The sequence below is a fragment of the Brachycentrus maculatus genome, unplaced genomic scaffold, assembly GCF_059751285.1.
Source record: "Brachycentrus maculatus isolate JH-2025_06_01 unplaced genomic scaffold, ASM5975128v1 h1tg000061l, whole genome shotgun sequence".
Lineage (NCBI taxonomy): Eukaryota > Metazoa > Arthropoda > Insecta > Trichoptera > Brachycentridae > Brachycentrus > Brachycentrus maculatus.
Genome location: NW_028280815.1, coordinates 2,257,454 through 2,272,181, shown reverse-complemented (window position 1 = coordinate 2,272,181; position 14,728 = coordinate 2,257,454). Strand labels below are relative to the sequence as shown.

General features: G+C 38.2%; 2 protein-coding genes across 3 annotated transcripts; both read right to left on the bottom strand.

Moving 5' to 3' along the window:
* Window positions 1-1,396: 1,396 nt before the first annotated feature.
* Pgam5 (Phosphoglycerate mutase 5) lies at window positions 1,397-7,692 on the bottom strand. Of its 2 annotated transcripts, none has more exons than XM_088256436.1 (5): window positions 7,368-7,688; window positions 6,288-6,463; window positions 5,116-5,339; window positions 4,503-4,636; window positions 1,397-3,764 (listed from the first exon to the last, which is right to left on the bottom strand). In XM_088256436.1, exons 1-5 carry the CDS (start codon window positions 7,535-7,537, stop codon window positions 3,614-3,616), a joined length of 855 nt encoding a protein of 284 aa, XP_088112562.1. In that variant the 5' UTR covers window positions 7,538-7,688; the 3' UTR covers window positions 1,397-3,613. The 2 variants fall into 2 exon arrangements, with proteins under 2 accessions (XP_088112562.1, XP_088112563.1); XM_088256437.1 differs by having other exon boundaries at window positions 3,292-3,764; window positions 4,503-4,633; window positions 7,368-7,692.
* A 917-nt stretch (window positions 7,693-8,609) lies between these two features.
* On the bottom strand, window positions 8,610-14,704 carry Mybbp1A (MYB binding protein 1a). Its single transcript, XM_088256430.1, has 6 exons — window positions 14,501-14,704; window positions 14,138-14,323; window positions 12,712-12,894; window positions 12,145-12,357; window positions 11,045-11,834; window positions 8,610-10,959 (listed from the first exon to the last, which is right to left on the bottom strand). The coding sequence occupies exons 1-6, from the start codon at window positions 14,684-14,686 to the stop codon at window positions 8,672-8,674; spliced, it is 3,846 nt and encodes a 1,281-aa protein (XP_088112556.1). The 5' UTR covers window positions 14,687-14,704; the 3' UTR covers window positions 8,610-8,671.
* Window positions 14,705-14,728: the final 24 nt, after the last annotated feature.

Here is a 14,728-nt window from a genome sequence, read left to right as displayed (position 1 = left end):
AAGTAAAGTTTAAGTTTTCTCCACTATGTAGTTACCGCATTACCTTTTCACTGTGACCCTAGCCTCGGACCGCGTTTAAAAAATAAATAAATAAAACGCATGGTCTACAACATAAAAACTTTTAATTCATTTAACATTACGTACACACTTACATACTTATTTCTTATACATTGTACAAATTCAAATAAAAATATTTGTTTAATACTACGACTGTAACGTTTTAATTGTTAAATTGACAGCGTCGTAAGAGCTGCATATTGTCTCTGCAATAAAATCAAGAGTAACAATATTGTCTGCATTGATTTCTTGACTTTGGTGACCATACTTTACGAATATATACTGTAGAAAAAATTAAACACCAGCTAGGATGAGAAATCCGTCATCTCCGTAGTGAAAAAATGGGTTTTTTTATATTTTTTTTAATAAAAGCAAAAAAATTAAAATAATAATATTATTTTAAGTGAAACTTCTTAAGCGGTGATTTCGTAATCGATTATTAGACGAGAATTGAGAGTGGAATTTCAAGGACGCGTCACATGTATTAAGCACATTTTGTTACATGAGAGAGTGAAAAGATATAACGTTAAGAGAAGGAAAAAGAGAGTGGAGCACAAGAGAATGTATACACAACCATATAAAGTGGTAGAATAATAGCGCTGTATGCGCTGATTTCAGACGCTATATATGAACAGTGAGGTATCACACCTTGTGTAAGTAAACAGAATATTTTTTATGCCAATTTTATATTGATGTATTTCTTTTGAGATGCTCACTCTCTCACACTAAATCTCTCTTATTCTATATTTTTTAAGAAGTTTCACATTGTTTTGGATTTTTTTATCAGTAAAGCAACACTGTACAATTATTAAAATACTGTCTTTGTACCCATTTCCTTATGTTTGAATACTGTAACAAAATATTATATTATTTTTTGTATTGTATATACCGATGTCAGGAATCCAATACAGCAAACTAAATCCATAATGACAAAAAAAATTTGGCTAACTTTTAAAAATACAAAAAATCAGCAAGATTAAAAATACGTAATCGTGCTGATTTTTTTTTAAAATTTAATTTCTAGTGACTCAAATTATTTTCCATGTTTTTGTTAAATTCACAAATCAACAACCACTATATTGGCCATCCTAAGCCGGCCTAAGATTGAGCACCCAAAAAACAATTTCTTAAGTCATTGACCCGGCTAGTTGTGGAAAAATTCATACGATAACATGTAATGCCTTTTGTGTTTAGGACTGAGAAAGGTACAGTACCATTTGTCGGTCAGTGCGTGACTTCTGCTGAAATAGAAACACACCGTTCTAATTCCGTGGTTATTTTACCATGACATTACAGTGTCATTATTAATGCAGGAAATAACATTGTCATAAGGGATGAGCACGGTCCTTTCCTGGCTAAAAAGGCCATGATACTTTTTTTATAAGTCGTATGCACCGAGGGCATGGTCTTCCCTGTTATTTTTACTGCAGAATTGCGTGCGTAACACTCATCACACAGTAAGACGCATATCGCTCACTCCGTTTAAGAACATCATAAATCAAACAACTTGATTTTTCAGGAGAACGTTTTTAAAGTTCAAAAATATAACACAATGTATTAAAAATAAATATCAAGCCACTTATTGAACTTTTTACTGTGCAACAGATCTTTTTAGGTAAAACCTGAAGGTTTTTTCTCCGTTTGAAAAATATTTTGAAAAATTCATTTAAAAAATTATTAAACAATACCTTTTCTTCAAAATGCAAATTTTCTGCCCTGTAGTGGGTAAATATTAAGTTAAAAATATGTCTCTTTTGCTGGGATATAGTCAATTTTTTGGGCATTCCGAAAATTTGTACAACTGAAAATTGACGATTTTTGATTTATGACGTTCTTGAAAGGAGTGAGCGATATGTAAAGGTAGCATTAATTTTACTAGCATTAATATAATTATAATATAATTGCAATTCATATTGGTAATTGACTTGGATTATAAAAATGTACAAAAAAATAAAAATATCAAAAAAACATCCAACAATGTAAATTGTGCGTTCATTTCTGCTGTAAAGAAAGGAAAAATGGAAGCATTTTTGGCATCAATATGCTTCATCAGTTGCAGTATATTGCGAGCGTATAATAAACCACTACGCCACAATTCTAAAACTACCGTAAGTCACTTTTACTAATAATTTACGAATTCGTAAAAATACTATTTTATTTAAAAGTAATCTATAACCTCCATACATTAAGAAAAAACAAGTCCATAAACAATACCTTAACAGATTAAAATATCAAGTTGATATTACATGTCCCACACGATGGACCCCAAAAATCTTAAGATTGAGACCTTGCGAGAACAAAAGAGGCGTTAGAAGACCCCAAAAGAGATGGTCCGACGATATAGTCGCTGCGGGGGGGGTAGGAACTGGCTGCAAGCAGCAACTGACCGGAGGAAATGGAAAGAAGAAATGGAAGAGGCCTATGTGGAGTGGAGGACAGAGGGCTTATGAAGGAGAAGAATTACATATTCTTGTTACGGCAAGAACGGTTGACAGGAACTCTTCCCTTGCCGAAGAATGCAGAGATTCGATAGTTTGATAGATTTATCTGTGCACCTGCTAAGAATTTAAGATATTTCGAAGTCCGCACGGATAGCCATTGGAAAATTCTATAAGTATGCATTTTCAACCAAACCTGCCAGAGGAGTAACTCACACCACTCTACAAACACGCAAGTACGTGGATGCTTACGTAAGAAACCACATTTTCAAAATTTCATGCAATATCTAATTTAGTTCTAGGTTTATATTGAGTGAGGGTCCGTATTGACATCACCTCCTATAATTCAACTAAGCTGAGAACGGAGTAAATTCAAAATACGAGGTAAACCGCAGATATTTCTGAAGATAATGATATTGCAAATTGCTCCGAGGCCATTGTGTATGGAAGGAAGACTAGAATACGATAATCAAAGAATAATTTCCACACTGCTAGTTATATATTGGCATCGGTGCAGTTCAGGAATGAAGGATCCCTTTGGGATGGACATTGTTATACTCGGTTCTCAGCGTCTTTAATGTATAAAAATAATTTTACAACGAACAAAAAACAACAACAAAAAACTGCAAATTTGTCACGCAGTCAACTTTTAAAAATTAACCTGGAATTTAAGAAAACCAATTTTTTGAGATAGGTAATCTGATTTTTTTTACATTGTCTAATTAATACCCTTTTAAATTTCCTTACTTAGCACATCGAAAAACCCTCAAATTTTGTAGAAAAAAAAACACCAAAATAATACAAATAAAAATGTCATGTACCTGCATAATATGCAATGTTTAAAAACAAACAAAAATGGGAAATTTTAGATTTCTATTTACACATTTAGATATTTATCCTTTTTCACAAACCATTATGTCTGCTTGAATAATATTGAATAACTATTGCACAAAGTATAATACAAACAAACAATTTGCAATAAAGACAAATATGAAGATGTGTAGATATTTTGCATTGTGAGAATGCACCTCGATTCACGACGCAGAGGCGTTTGTTTGGCGGACACTTTTAATCGGGTTGATTTTTCTCCAATCAGAGGGCCGTAATAATTGAGCATTCTATCGGCTGGTGATGTACTGGGGGTCCATGTGGCCCGTGTCGCCGAGACACCTCAGGATGACCCTGCCGTTGGGATGGACCGCGAGCCAGGTGATGGAAGCGTGGTTCAACGATATCCTCAGCCAGGCCTCTGGTGGGAACTGCATGGCTCTGAAATTCATATAAACACAAGGATATAAACACAGCCAGATGTAGAGACAAAAATTGGGAGGAAATCTTTTCTAATCCTCCATCAATTACACTATTACAGTTAAAGGTCGCGTGATAATCTACAGCAAAAGAGGCTTGTATTTAAAGAAACTTAAGGAAAATGAATAGTTAAACACATTTCGGTCGGATATTTTTTATATCTGTGGACCGCTAGCGATGGGATTTGATAATTGTGTACATACAGCTTAGACCTTAACAAAGATTGGTACATAATATTCATATGAAAACATTAAATAATTCCTTCTTTTTTGACTTTAAAACGAGGCCGGCGCAGAAGGTAAAAATACTATTCCCGTTCTTAGCCTGTTAACCGGGCGGGACGCATAAATACGTCAAACGTAAACAATATCGGGTACGGGTAGGACATATGAATACGTTCTTGAAATATATGTTTATTATATTATATATATGGACGTATATTTTCGAACAACAAAGGTATTAGTCATCCATACATGTCTCGACATGAATTTAAGGTACGGATTGAATCAGTATTCGCGCCCGTTACAAGTTTCATAATTGGACAGCGGACCGCCCGGTTAACAGGTTAAGCATCAATCGACCGAACAGGTAGAAATACCCTTCCCGTCATTAGTGTGTTAATTAAGAAAAAGAAAATGTCACAAAGATAATATTTTGAAAATAATTAAAATAGGGATTCGTCACGCTTTAACATGTTACCTGCAGATGAAGTAGCGAATGACGTTAGCGTGGCACACGATGAGCGTGTAGGAGTCGGCCTTCTGCGAGGCGGGGGCTCGGTGCACGTGTCTCCGGAAGGCCGCCTCTATACGGGCCCCCTCTTGGAAGAACTGCTAAACAGGCAAACATAACAACTCATTCATTATCGACATCCAATTACCATCACATTGCTGGCAAGACAAAATTCTTTTTAATTTAAGTTTTACTTAGTTAATACCTCTATATCTAAAAATCTATTGTGACACGTGTCACAATAGAATACATATATAGTGGTATTTACTAAGTAAAACTTAAATTATAAATGAATAGATTTTACCACAAAGTGACACTTTTAGTGAAGTAACATCCGAGAATTTGAGTAGTGTGGTTGTCAAGCATGGGTAGAATTGGTGAATGTTACACGTGTGTAAAGTGATCATTTAAGCCAGCCTATGATGGTCATAAGCCCCGTAAATGCCCAGATTTCCATATTCTTCTTCACCTATGTAGAGATGTCAAAAAATTAAGTTTTTTTTGTAAGTCCGGAACAAAAGACTCGAGTCATCACCGGATGCTTCCCGGTAGGTCTAGTAGGGTGGGGAGGGACACTTACGTGCGGCTCCGGCCTCCAGTGGCCGACGGGCGGCTCCGGCACGGCGGGCGCGCCCTCCTCCAGCAGCGGGCAGTCGCGCCCGGCGCACAGCAGCTCGGGCGGCAGCTGCTCCGCGATGAGGGCGGCCGTCTCCTGCGCGCGGGTCATGGTGGACTTCTGCAGGCACTCCCAGGACATGCCCAGCGCGCGCAGCCGCTGGCCCGTCATCACCGCCTGCTTCCGGCCTACCGGAGAGAAGGTCACATTAACAGCTGATACTACACAGAGTGGGACTTACTTGTCTATAAAGTTAGGTGCTAAATCGCATTAGTGGCGACGTGAGCTGGTTCGTACAGTAGGTTGTAAATTTTTGTCTTTTGTGTCACAAGTGCAATATTTAGTTCTTTGGACACGTTGCGTGTGGCAACGAGGATAGCCTGGAACGAACGTTTGTGTTCAGTGGTAGCCTATAGGGGAAGAGAGGGAGAGGAATATCCCCACACGATGGACCGATCAAATTAAGGCAGCAGCGGGCACCCTGGTGGTTGGAATGCTATGTGCAGCGCAGTCAAGGGATAACAAAAGAAGAGTCTATGCTTCCACAAGGGTCACAACCCTCAGCAATGAGGAATAAGATGAAGAAGAAGAAGGAAGTCATATGCGTTGATAACAATCAGAGGATAGGAATAAGGACTGACCCTTCGGGTAGATCTTCTGAATCTGAGAGTCGTAGTAGGTTGTTTATCCCTCGTTGTGATGGTTTCATGTAACATCTCCACAACTTGGATTTATTTATTATTTAACCGATTTAGCGTGAATATGTTTAATACTCAGTAAGCGGTTTTAGTTATTATTAAGCGAACATTCCCAGGCGCAGTCCGACAGTGGTTCAAAACAAGTGGACCGAACAAACGGCAGGAAGGGACTTGGATCAGCGAGCACTCCTTTAGTGGGATCCGATTAGCGGTGTAGATGAGTGAATCGTTAACACATGAAGGAAAGGTGATCAGCCCTCTGCTTCAGGTACCAGTCCAGGGTTATATTGAATAAATATTAGAGTGAAAAATCACCTTTAATTATTTGACCCCCCCCCCCCTGGGAATCGAACCCGGGACCTCCAGAACGGTAGCCGAGCGCGCTGTCCATTGCACTATGGAGGCAGACATGATTTATGGTCTAATGATGATAATTACCAAGTTCCGTAAGCACGCGCTCCTTATCGGTCTTTCCATCGAGGTTGTACTGTCCGTGCCGGATGAGGAAGAGGTGACGAACTGCTCTAGAAGTCACTTTCTCCAGGTCCTCGTTGTACCTGTTGTCATCCTCGGGGGTGCCTTTACTCGGGTTCACCAGGCTCTTGGGATCCCGACTGGAAAAATATGCCACCATGTATTATTGAAATTTTTACACATAAACTAAGATAGTTTATGAGTAAAAAAATTACTTTTACTCATTCCGATGGTTAAGAATAATCGTTTCCTTTAACCCTTTTTCGCACCCAATAGTGCATAGGGCACTGCATCTTATTGACGCAGTGTTATCTTGATCGTTACCTACATGAAGGCAAGGTGATCACTCCTGCGCTTCCGGGACCAGACCAGGGTAATATAAAATAAATATTAGAGTTAAATCACTAATATTTATTTTCACCCCCCTTGGGAATCGAACCGAACCAGGGACCTCCATCACGGTAGCTAAACACGCTAACCATTACACCATGGAGGCGGACGATGTATCTCATTAAAAACATCCACAATTTTATTGTTGTTTTTCGGCTACGCCTTAAATTTGTAAGAATCCTTTGTTTCGTTGACAACTCAATTTTTCAACAAAAAAGGCGGGTGAGCTAAAATTTAAAAAAAGATAGGCACAAAGTCCATTGTAGAGGAGCTACCAAAATATGTATGTAGTGCCGTTCGCGTCACTTGTCAAAAACATCCTTATTTTTCATGGTGATTTCTAGGCTATGCCGAAAATTCGCCCTTGCGTATGGAAATATTTAGACAGCTTTTTGACATATATTTTTGGCATATTTTGGCAGAGATTAAAAATTTATGAAAAAAAATTCGTTTAATGCCTAATCATCGTTTGCCCTGTTCTAGCCTTTCAGCATCGATTTTATGAAATAAATGTATATTATTTTAATCTTTTGAATGTAGAAATGCCTCAAATGGCAATAATACTCGTGTCATCCAAATAAACAAAGATTTTTTTTAAATTCTTAGGTTAAATCGCTCACGTTTCTTTTACTAATTATAGGTTATTTAACTTACTGGTCCCAATTGTTATCCCATTTGACCGACGGAGTATAGTTTGTAGTCCATGAATTATACACCACATTGGATTTGGAAATCGGCCGCACAGAAAAATAATAAATAGTCGCGCCGCTGGCAGCTCCTAACCCTACGAGCGCGTATCTCTGTATTCTTGAAAAGGTCGCCATTATAATAAAATTATAAATCTACAGTTATATCAATAATGCAGACGTAATATCTGAACGACGTAGCAAAATTGTCACAAAAATCTTTTGAAAAATGAGACCGACGGTGACATTCAGACAAAAATGCCCACAAAAGGCCATAAAAATCGGCCACAGACATAAATCATAGATGTTTTTGAACATCATTACACAATAGACAATGCAAGGTTGGTATGTACTTACCCTTATCTTTTGCAAAAGAAAAATAAATTTATTTCCCAACGTTACTAAAATATATTATTATAAAATAATCTATTCCTATAGGCACATCAGCAGTGTTTAAGGTACACTAACATGCGCGATTACGAGTATGCAACTCTGAGTGCCGTGGCCATTGCTGATTTTCTCGTTTACTACTCCCTTTCTTATATATATGTAATGTCCTGTCAGCTATATATCGAACCGGGGATCTAAATCAGTGTCAGGTATACACAGGTTTACTGGAACAGGTGCCCATCACTTGCAAGAGGGAAGAATTTGCCAGTGTGTATATTTTCATTATTTGTCAGTAAGTAACGGGGCAGTTGATCCCGTGCTGATAGGGTCAAAGAAAATGTTTTTTTATTGCATAGTGCATAAGGCATTGCAATGGATTAATAAATTGTAATTTACAGAAGGCAGAGTGTTGCATCAATTATATACCGTGATATGAGTACTGAATAATATTATAAATAATGATAAAATTCACATAAAAGCTACATTACAAAATAACAAATGCTTTTTAAAACTATCTTTGAATAACTTAAAAATGATAAAAATTCCAACATTTAAAACTTTTTTATTTTACAAAATTGATTAGTTTTTTGAGAAATACCTTTATCGGAAATTCTAATTTTGAGATTAATACTCTTTTCCCATTAAACATATTGTTTTACTAAGTTACAATCTAAACTTGATACACATTCTTCTACTGGAATGGGTTCGATGTCATGACTGAAGCCTTGGCGCATCTTTTTGTGTTGCTCTCCTCGTACATACTTTTTGGGAGTCAATTACATCTGGAAGTTGCAGGATGTGAGTGAATGAAGAACATAAGAATTTTAAATTAATGTTTATTTTTTTTATAAAATATGAAAACATTTCACAGAGATGTTAAATTTACAAATCATTTTTAACTTTTTTTGTCTTCTTTTTATCCTTTACCTCGTCCGGTTGTTTTCTCTTTTTTGATTTGTTATCATCACTATCGGGAGTTTGTTCCCCAATGTCATCTACATCAATATTAGCCGCAAGTAAATTACTAAAGGACACGACTTGAAGCCCTTCCGCTGACGCCTGAGCCCTCAACTGTTTAGCCTCCTTTTTAGATATCTCTTTCTTTACCCTTTTGATCGGCTTCTTGTGTTTCTTTTCATTATCCTCATCGGATCCTACTCCATTTTCGTGGCCGTTCATTTTCTGTTTCTTCTTTAACTTCTTGTCCTTTTTAGTCTCCGGTTTGGTTTCAGTTTCACTGTCCGTATTACTGTCGTGTCCGGAATCTGTGGATTCTTTTTCTTCTCCTTTCCGAGCAATCTCTACTTGCTTATTTTTAATTTTTTCTAAACCGAATAAGTTACAAAACTTAAAATAGTCTTGGGTATTTTTGAGCTTGAGACATTGCCTACACTGCTGTATGACAGGTTTGAGTTCGTTCCAGGCCATGTTGTCCACGGATTCTTTCACCGAAGAGTGGTAATTCTTTATTTTCACAAGTAATTTCATAAGGATAGCGAAAAACCTCTCATTTAATTCTGTATTATTTTGTAAGTTCGTCAAAACAATTTCCGATAATTTATCTTCCAGCGGCTTTAATTTTGAGGAAATTTCTAGAGCACTTTCAGTTCTCAAGTAACGTTTGAGATTTTTATAAAATATGTTTATCATTTCTAAGCCTTCATTTTTCCTAAATTGTCTTACACCGGGTGCAAACGAGTGGTCAATAATAACCGGTAAGATCTGCCAATTTCCTTCCCAAGTGAGCTGGAGGACATCGTGGAACAGTATAACCGGGAGCAGACAGTCTCTCTTGGTGAAGAATGTAGCGAGTGAGTCTTTATATATTTCGACAACGGGACACGGTTTATATTTTTTCTTTTTCTTGCTCGGGGTTTCTGTCGGTTTGATCTTTTGCGAGCATCGAACGATGAAGGAACTGCACTTGGACACCACGTCTCCCAAGGCTTGGAAAACAAATTGAGTTCGATTTCCTCTGTTGGTGACGGCTTGAAGGTACTCCGCCAGCAATGCCGTGGTAACTCCTTCCACCGAGGAAAAGGACTTCACGGACGTGAGGCACTTGAGACACTTTCTAACCTTGGCTTCCAGAGGTTGCTGGTCAGAATCCTTTATACTGAACTCCAAACACCTGGACAAGGGAGATAGCATTCCGAGACAAAGTTCCATCGACGGCTCCTTTTCTAGATAAATATCGATAAGATCTAAAACTCTTAGCCTGAAATCCATTAAAACTTTGTCATTTTTCTTATCCTTCTTGCTCTTTTTGCCCTTTGATTCTTTCAATAGTTTGAATGCGTTTGAAAGTGCTTCGTCTAACTTCTTGCCCTCTTCTTCTCCAATATTATCCGCATCTATACTTTCTGTATCTGTTTCGGGAGCTGCGGATCCGAGAGCCTTTTGTACCGCCATTCTCAGTTGATCCGTAACTGTGGTATTATCATCAACATCTTCATTGCCAGATGACTCATCATCGTCCTCTTCGTTGCTTTCGTTATCCTCGTCATTATCATTTTCATTTTCCTCGTCAGAACCGCTTTGGTCATCTTCATCATCAGACTTCTCTCCGTGATGCGAGAGTGGGTTTGTATCACTGTCCGGGTCCAAGACCGAAACCATCTGTCCGATGGCGGAAGGGGTGAGATATTCACACAGAAGCCTGAAAACGCATTGAACGACACTTCTTAAAAGGAAAGAATCTCTGGATAAGAAGTTTAAAAATACATCAACTAGAACTTCTATCCACTCTGGTTCTTCATCAACGATCTCTCCTTCTATGCTTTCCGTTATTTTCTTCTTCCCGCCCTTGCGATCTTTAATATAATGGTCATAACAGCTCTGCACTTCCAACAAGGAACTAGAGGCCATCTCTTCGCTCATGACATCGGCAAACAAGAAGAGTCCACTGTGAAGAGAGAGAATTTGAAAAACTGTATTAGCTTTCGATCCGTCACTGTCGGCAGAGGTGACCAATTTCTTTGTAAATTTCCTCATAGACTTCCAGCTTTCCAAAGTCTTAGGGGATATGGGTTTTGTAAGCCACTTCAGGTTAGCTTCGTCGGACAGACACTCGTCCGTGTAGTCAACGAGCGAAGACAGGACCTTTAGAAGGGTCTCCAGTTTGGGAAGGGTGAAGCTGAGACAGCGAAAGAAGCACTTCTTCACAGCAGCTGCGTAAAAAAGAAACATATTAGTTCGAGAGATAAATTTAATTCAGTTTGATATAAGTTGTAGGGATGCCAAACTAATATTTACCTGCAAGTTCAGAGCTCACACTTGCCGACTCGGAATGTCCAGACGTCTTAAACAAGCTAACTTTGAGTAAGAACTGCATCTTCTTGATTCTCCACTTGATGTTATCCGCTGTGGCCTTGTGATTTACAAGATGTGTAAACATTTCGGCAGCTCGCAACCTCTCCGTATTGGTCCACGGTCTTTCCGCTCTATTGACTTGAACCTTCTTGCTTTCGTTGGCTATAACCTTCTTCAAAATATCAGCAAATTCCTTAACCCCCTCCGCGCTCAACTCTTCAGTAAGAGACTTGATCACTTTGGAGTTGGTAATCTCGCCAAACATGATATCACCGGGGGAGAAGAGAAGCTTTTTCAACACTTCTAAAGCGACCATCTTGTCGATGGATTCTTTTTTCAAAGTTTCAATAAGGGAATCGAAGACATCTTTTGCTTTCATTATGACTCTTCTCCCGTCGTTTTCATCATCCTCTTCTTCGTATCTCTGCTGTTTGCCACGGTATTTCTTGAGCCTTCCTCCGTGTCCGGCTGTCTTGAAACCTTTGAACCATTCTATAATATTGGGGATGAACTTGTCGCTGAATAGGTGAGGGAGTTCGTTCGAATGTTCGGCTATATTTTTTAAAACCGCGTCGACTATCGTGAGAGCGATGATGGATCTGTTTTGGTTACGGAGACTGAGTTTAGTTTCCAGGCCGCTTGTCCAGAACAACACGAGGTGCTCGGATTTGGATAACTCTTTGCCGAATGTTTCGTAGATTGGATGTTGAACAGAGGGGAAATCTGGAGCATTCTGAAGAAGAAAAAAATCATTTTAAATAAAAAGAAGAGGAATACTGGAAATAAGCAATTTTGAAAGCATTTCATACCCATAAATTAAGTATCAGTATAAATTATAATCAACCGTTCCCAAATTACAGAAAATTGATAAAGTAATTTAATGACTTTTTTATAGTTTAACAATGGAAAGGAAACAATGATTCAGGACTAGTTTAGTAGTCAGAAGACTACTAGGTTCAATTTGTTAATATAGTTAATGCACAAAGCCACTTTTTGAAACAATGTTAGCTACAGACATTCAAAAGTACTGTTTTAATATTTACCATAAGCTTATCGCAAATAATGGTGACAGTCTCCGGGCAGAGGAGAGATGGGAGCCCCATCTTCTTCTTGACGATCTTCCTGGCAAGGGCGGGGAACCGGCTGGCCACCGACAGGAGGCAGTACAGGGAGTCCAGAGAATGTTCCTCTAGCGGCTTTGAAAGTGTTTCTTTTATATGGGGCCACAGCTTCTGAGACACATCCTCCTCAGAGTTCTGAAATATAAATAAACTATAATACGAAACCATATACAATGTAACTTTTAAATTCCTCTTCTCTTCTTACCCTTATCCACACCTAATGGTGCATAGGGCACTGCATCGCATTGAAGCAGTATTGGTGATTCTATCCACTTTTTTTACAAATTATTTATTTCCATCGCTGCAAATGAATACCTTTATATTATAATACTTTTACGTAATACGTAATTGTATTATGGAGGAATACAAAAATTCTGAACCCGTATGCATTATATTTTATATTGATATTCTCTTTATTAGAGTCGAAGTGTAGTAAATACATATCATCAGGAATGAAAGGTTATATGAATTGATTTGGAAGTTTCTTACCGTGTTGATGAAGTCCACAATGAAAGAATAGGCGACTAGGCCGAGGTAGGCCTTCCTGGCTGCGGCGGTGAGAAGGGCGGCCAGCAGCAGCGCCTGCTCCGACTCCGAGGAGCGGGAGAACAGACCGGAGCGGAGGGCGGCGCCACACGCCAGCACGTGCCCCGTGCACAGCTCACCTGTCTCCTGTTACAAGAAATGGGAATATTTATTTCTTTAAACTTCATATACAAAAAAAAAATAGTACATTAGCGGGCTTATTGCTAAAAAGCAATATCGTCACAGATTAGTCTTCTTCTTTCTGTGCCACTTCTAACGAAGATTGGCGATCATCATGGCTATCTTCACTTTAGATGCTGCAGCTCGGAACAGAGATTTGGTGCTTCTGCCAAACCATTGACGTAGGTTTTTCAGCCATGATGTCCTTCGGCGTCCTTGAATTCTTCGCCCCTCAATCTTTCCTTGTATGATTAGGTGGAGAAGACGATATTTTTCATTTCTCATGACGTGTCCGAAGTACATCAGCTTTCTCTGCTTGATGGTTGGGTTAGACACAGACTAGTGATATTGGTCAAGATGTTTGATACCTTATAATAGCTGTTTGCATTCAGAGGGCAGATAGTACTTGAACATTTAAAAAAAATACTTAAACTTTATGTACTATTAGGGAAGGAGGTAGAGGGAAAAATTAAGGTATGAGGTTTGATGAACAGTTAGGATTCTAATGATAGATAGTAATGTGTCAAGCGTTTCTTAAAAGTTACAAGAGAAGGTGCATTTTTCACAAGGAGAGGTTATTCATGCCATACTCCGTCCGCTTGCACAGAGAAGGAATTACTGAAAAATAATGTGTTATGGCGAGGAACGGAAAGTGTTCTTTCTTGGGAAAAACGATTAATAATATTTTTTTCAATTATTTTCAACTATCCCTATTGAACTAGGGATGATTGAAAAGATTAAGAAGATTTTTTTAAGTTGGTATGGACATGTGGAGCGAATGTATAACTAATGAATGACTTAGAAAGTATATGTGGCGAATATGAGCGGCAGAACAGAACGAGGACGGGCGAAAAAGTGAGAAAAAACACAGTGTTATCTTGATCGTTGACTTACGAAGCAAGGGTGATCAGCCCTCCGCTTCAGGTACAAGTCCAGGGTAATATTGAATAAATATTAGAGTAAAAAAATCACTTATATTTATTTGACTCCCCCCCCCCCTGTGAATCGAACCCGGGACCTACAGTACGATAGCTGAGCATGCTGACCACTCGCTATTAGCTTTAAGTGATCAAATCCAAAAATTGAATTTTGAAACTTCTTTTAAATGGATAGTTATTCAATTTCACACAATACAAGTTCATAACAAAGTAATTATGAGTTTAAATAAAAGTAAAGTGAAAGCATATTGAACTCAAAAAATATTCCTTACACTTTTAGATTGCCCTCCAACTTGTAGCTCCTTGTTAAGTACTTTAATTAAAGACTCAATTGTAATATTCGTCTGATTAGAAAGGTAGACAGTCAACGCTGTGAAGAAACCCTGTCTAGCACTGGGCCTGTTAGTAGCTATCCCTCTGATGAGACGATTCAGCGCGTACGACGCCTCCTTTTCCGTCTAAAACACAAAACAAATTAAATAAATCTATTTGTAATAACGGATATCAAACAAAAAATGTATACTAAATAACACAGGAATAGCACCTATGAGTGCTAAAACCAATTTTTTTAAATCACAAAAACATTAAATATTTTTTTGGATTGAAATGTTAATTTAACACATGGTAAATCTAACCTCTTCGCTGTCGTTATTCGTAAATAAATATCCCAGTAGACGTACGCCGCCATTTATCCTTATGGATTCTGAATTGTTTCCCAATAATGTAAAAGAATCTAAGACAGTGGCTTTGATCGAGTGCTTTTTTTCTACTTTTTTCACTACAGATTCCTCATTAGGAGCCGCGTCAACTTCGATGGCCATGTTTGAAAACTGACATTCGCCGACTCGATGCTCCTCTGCATA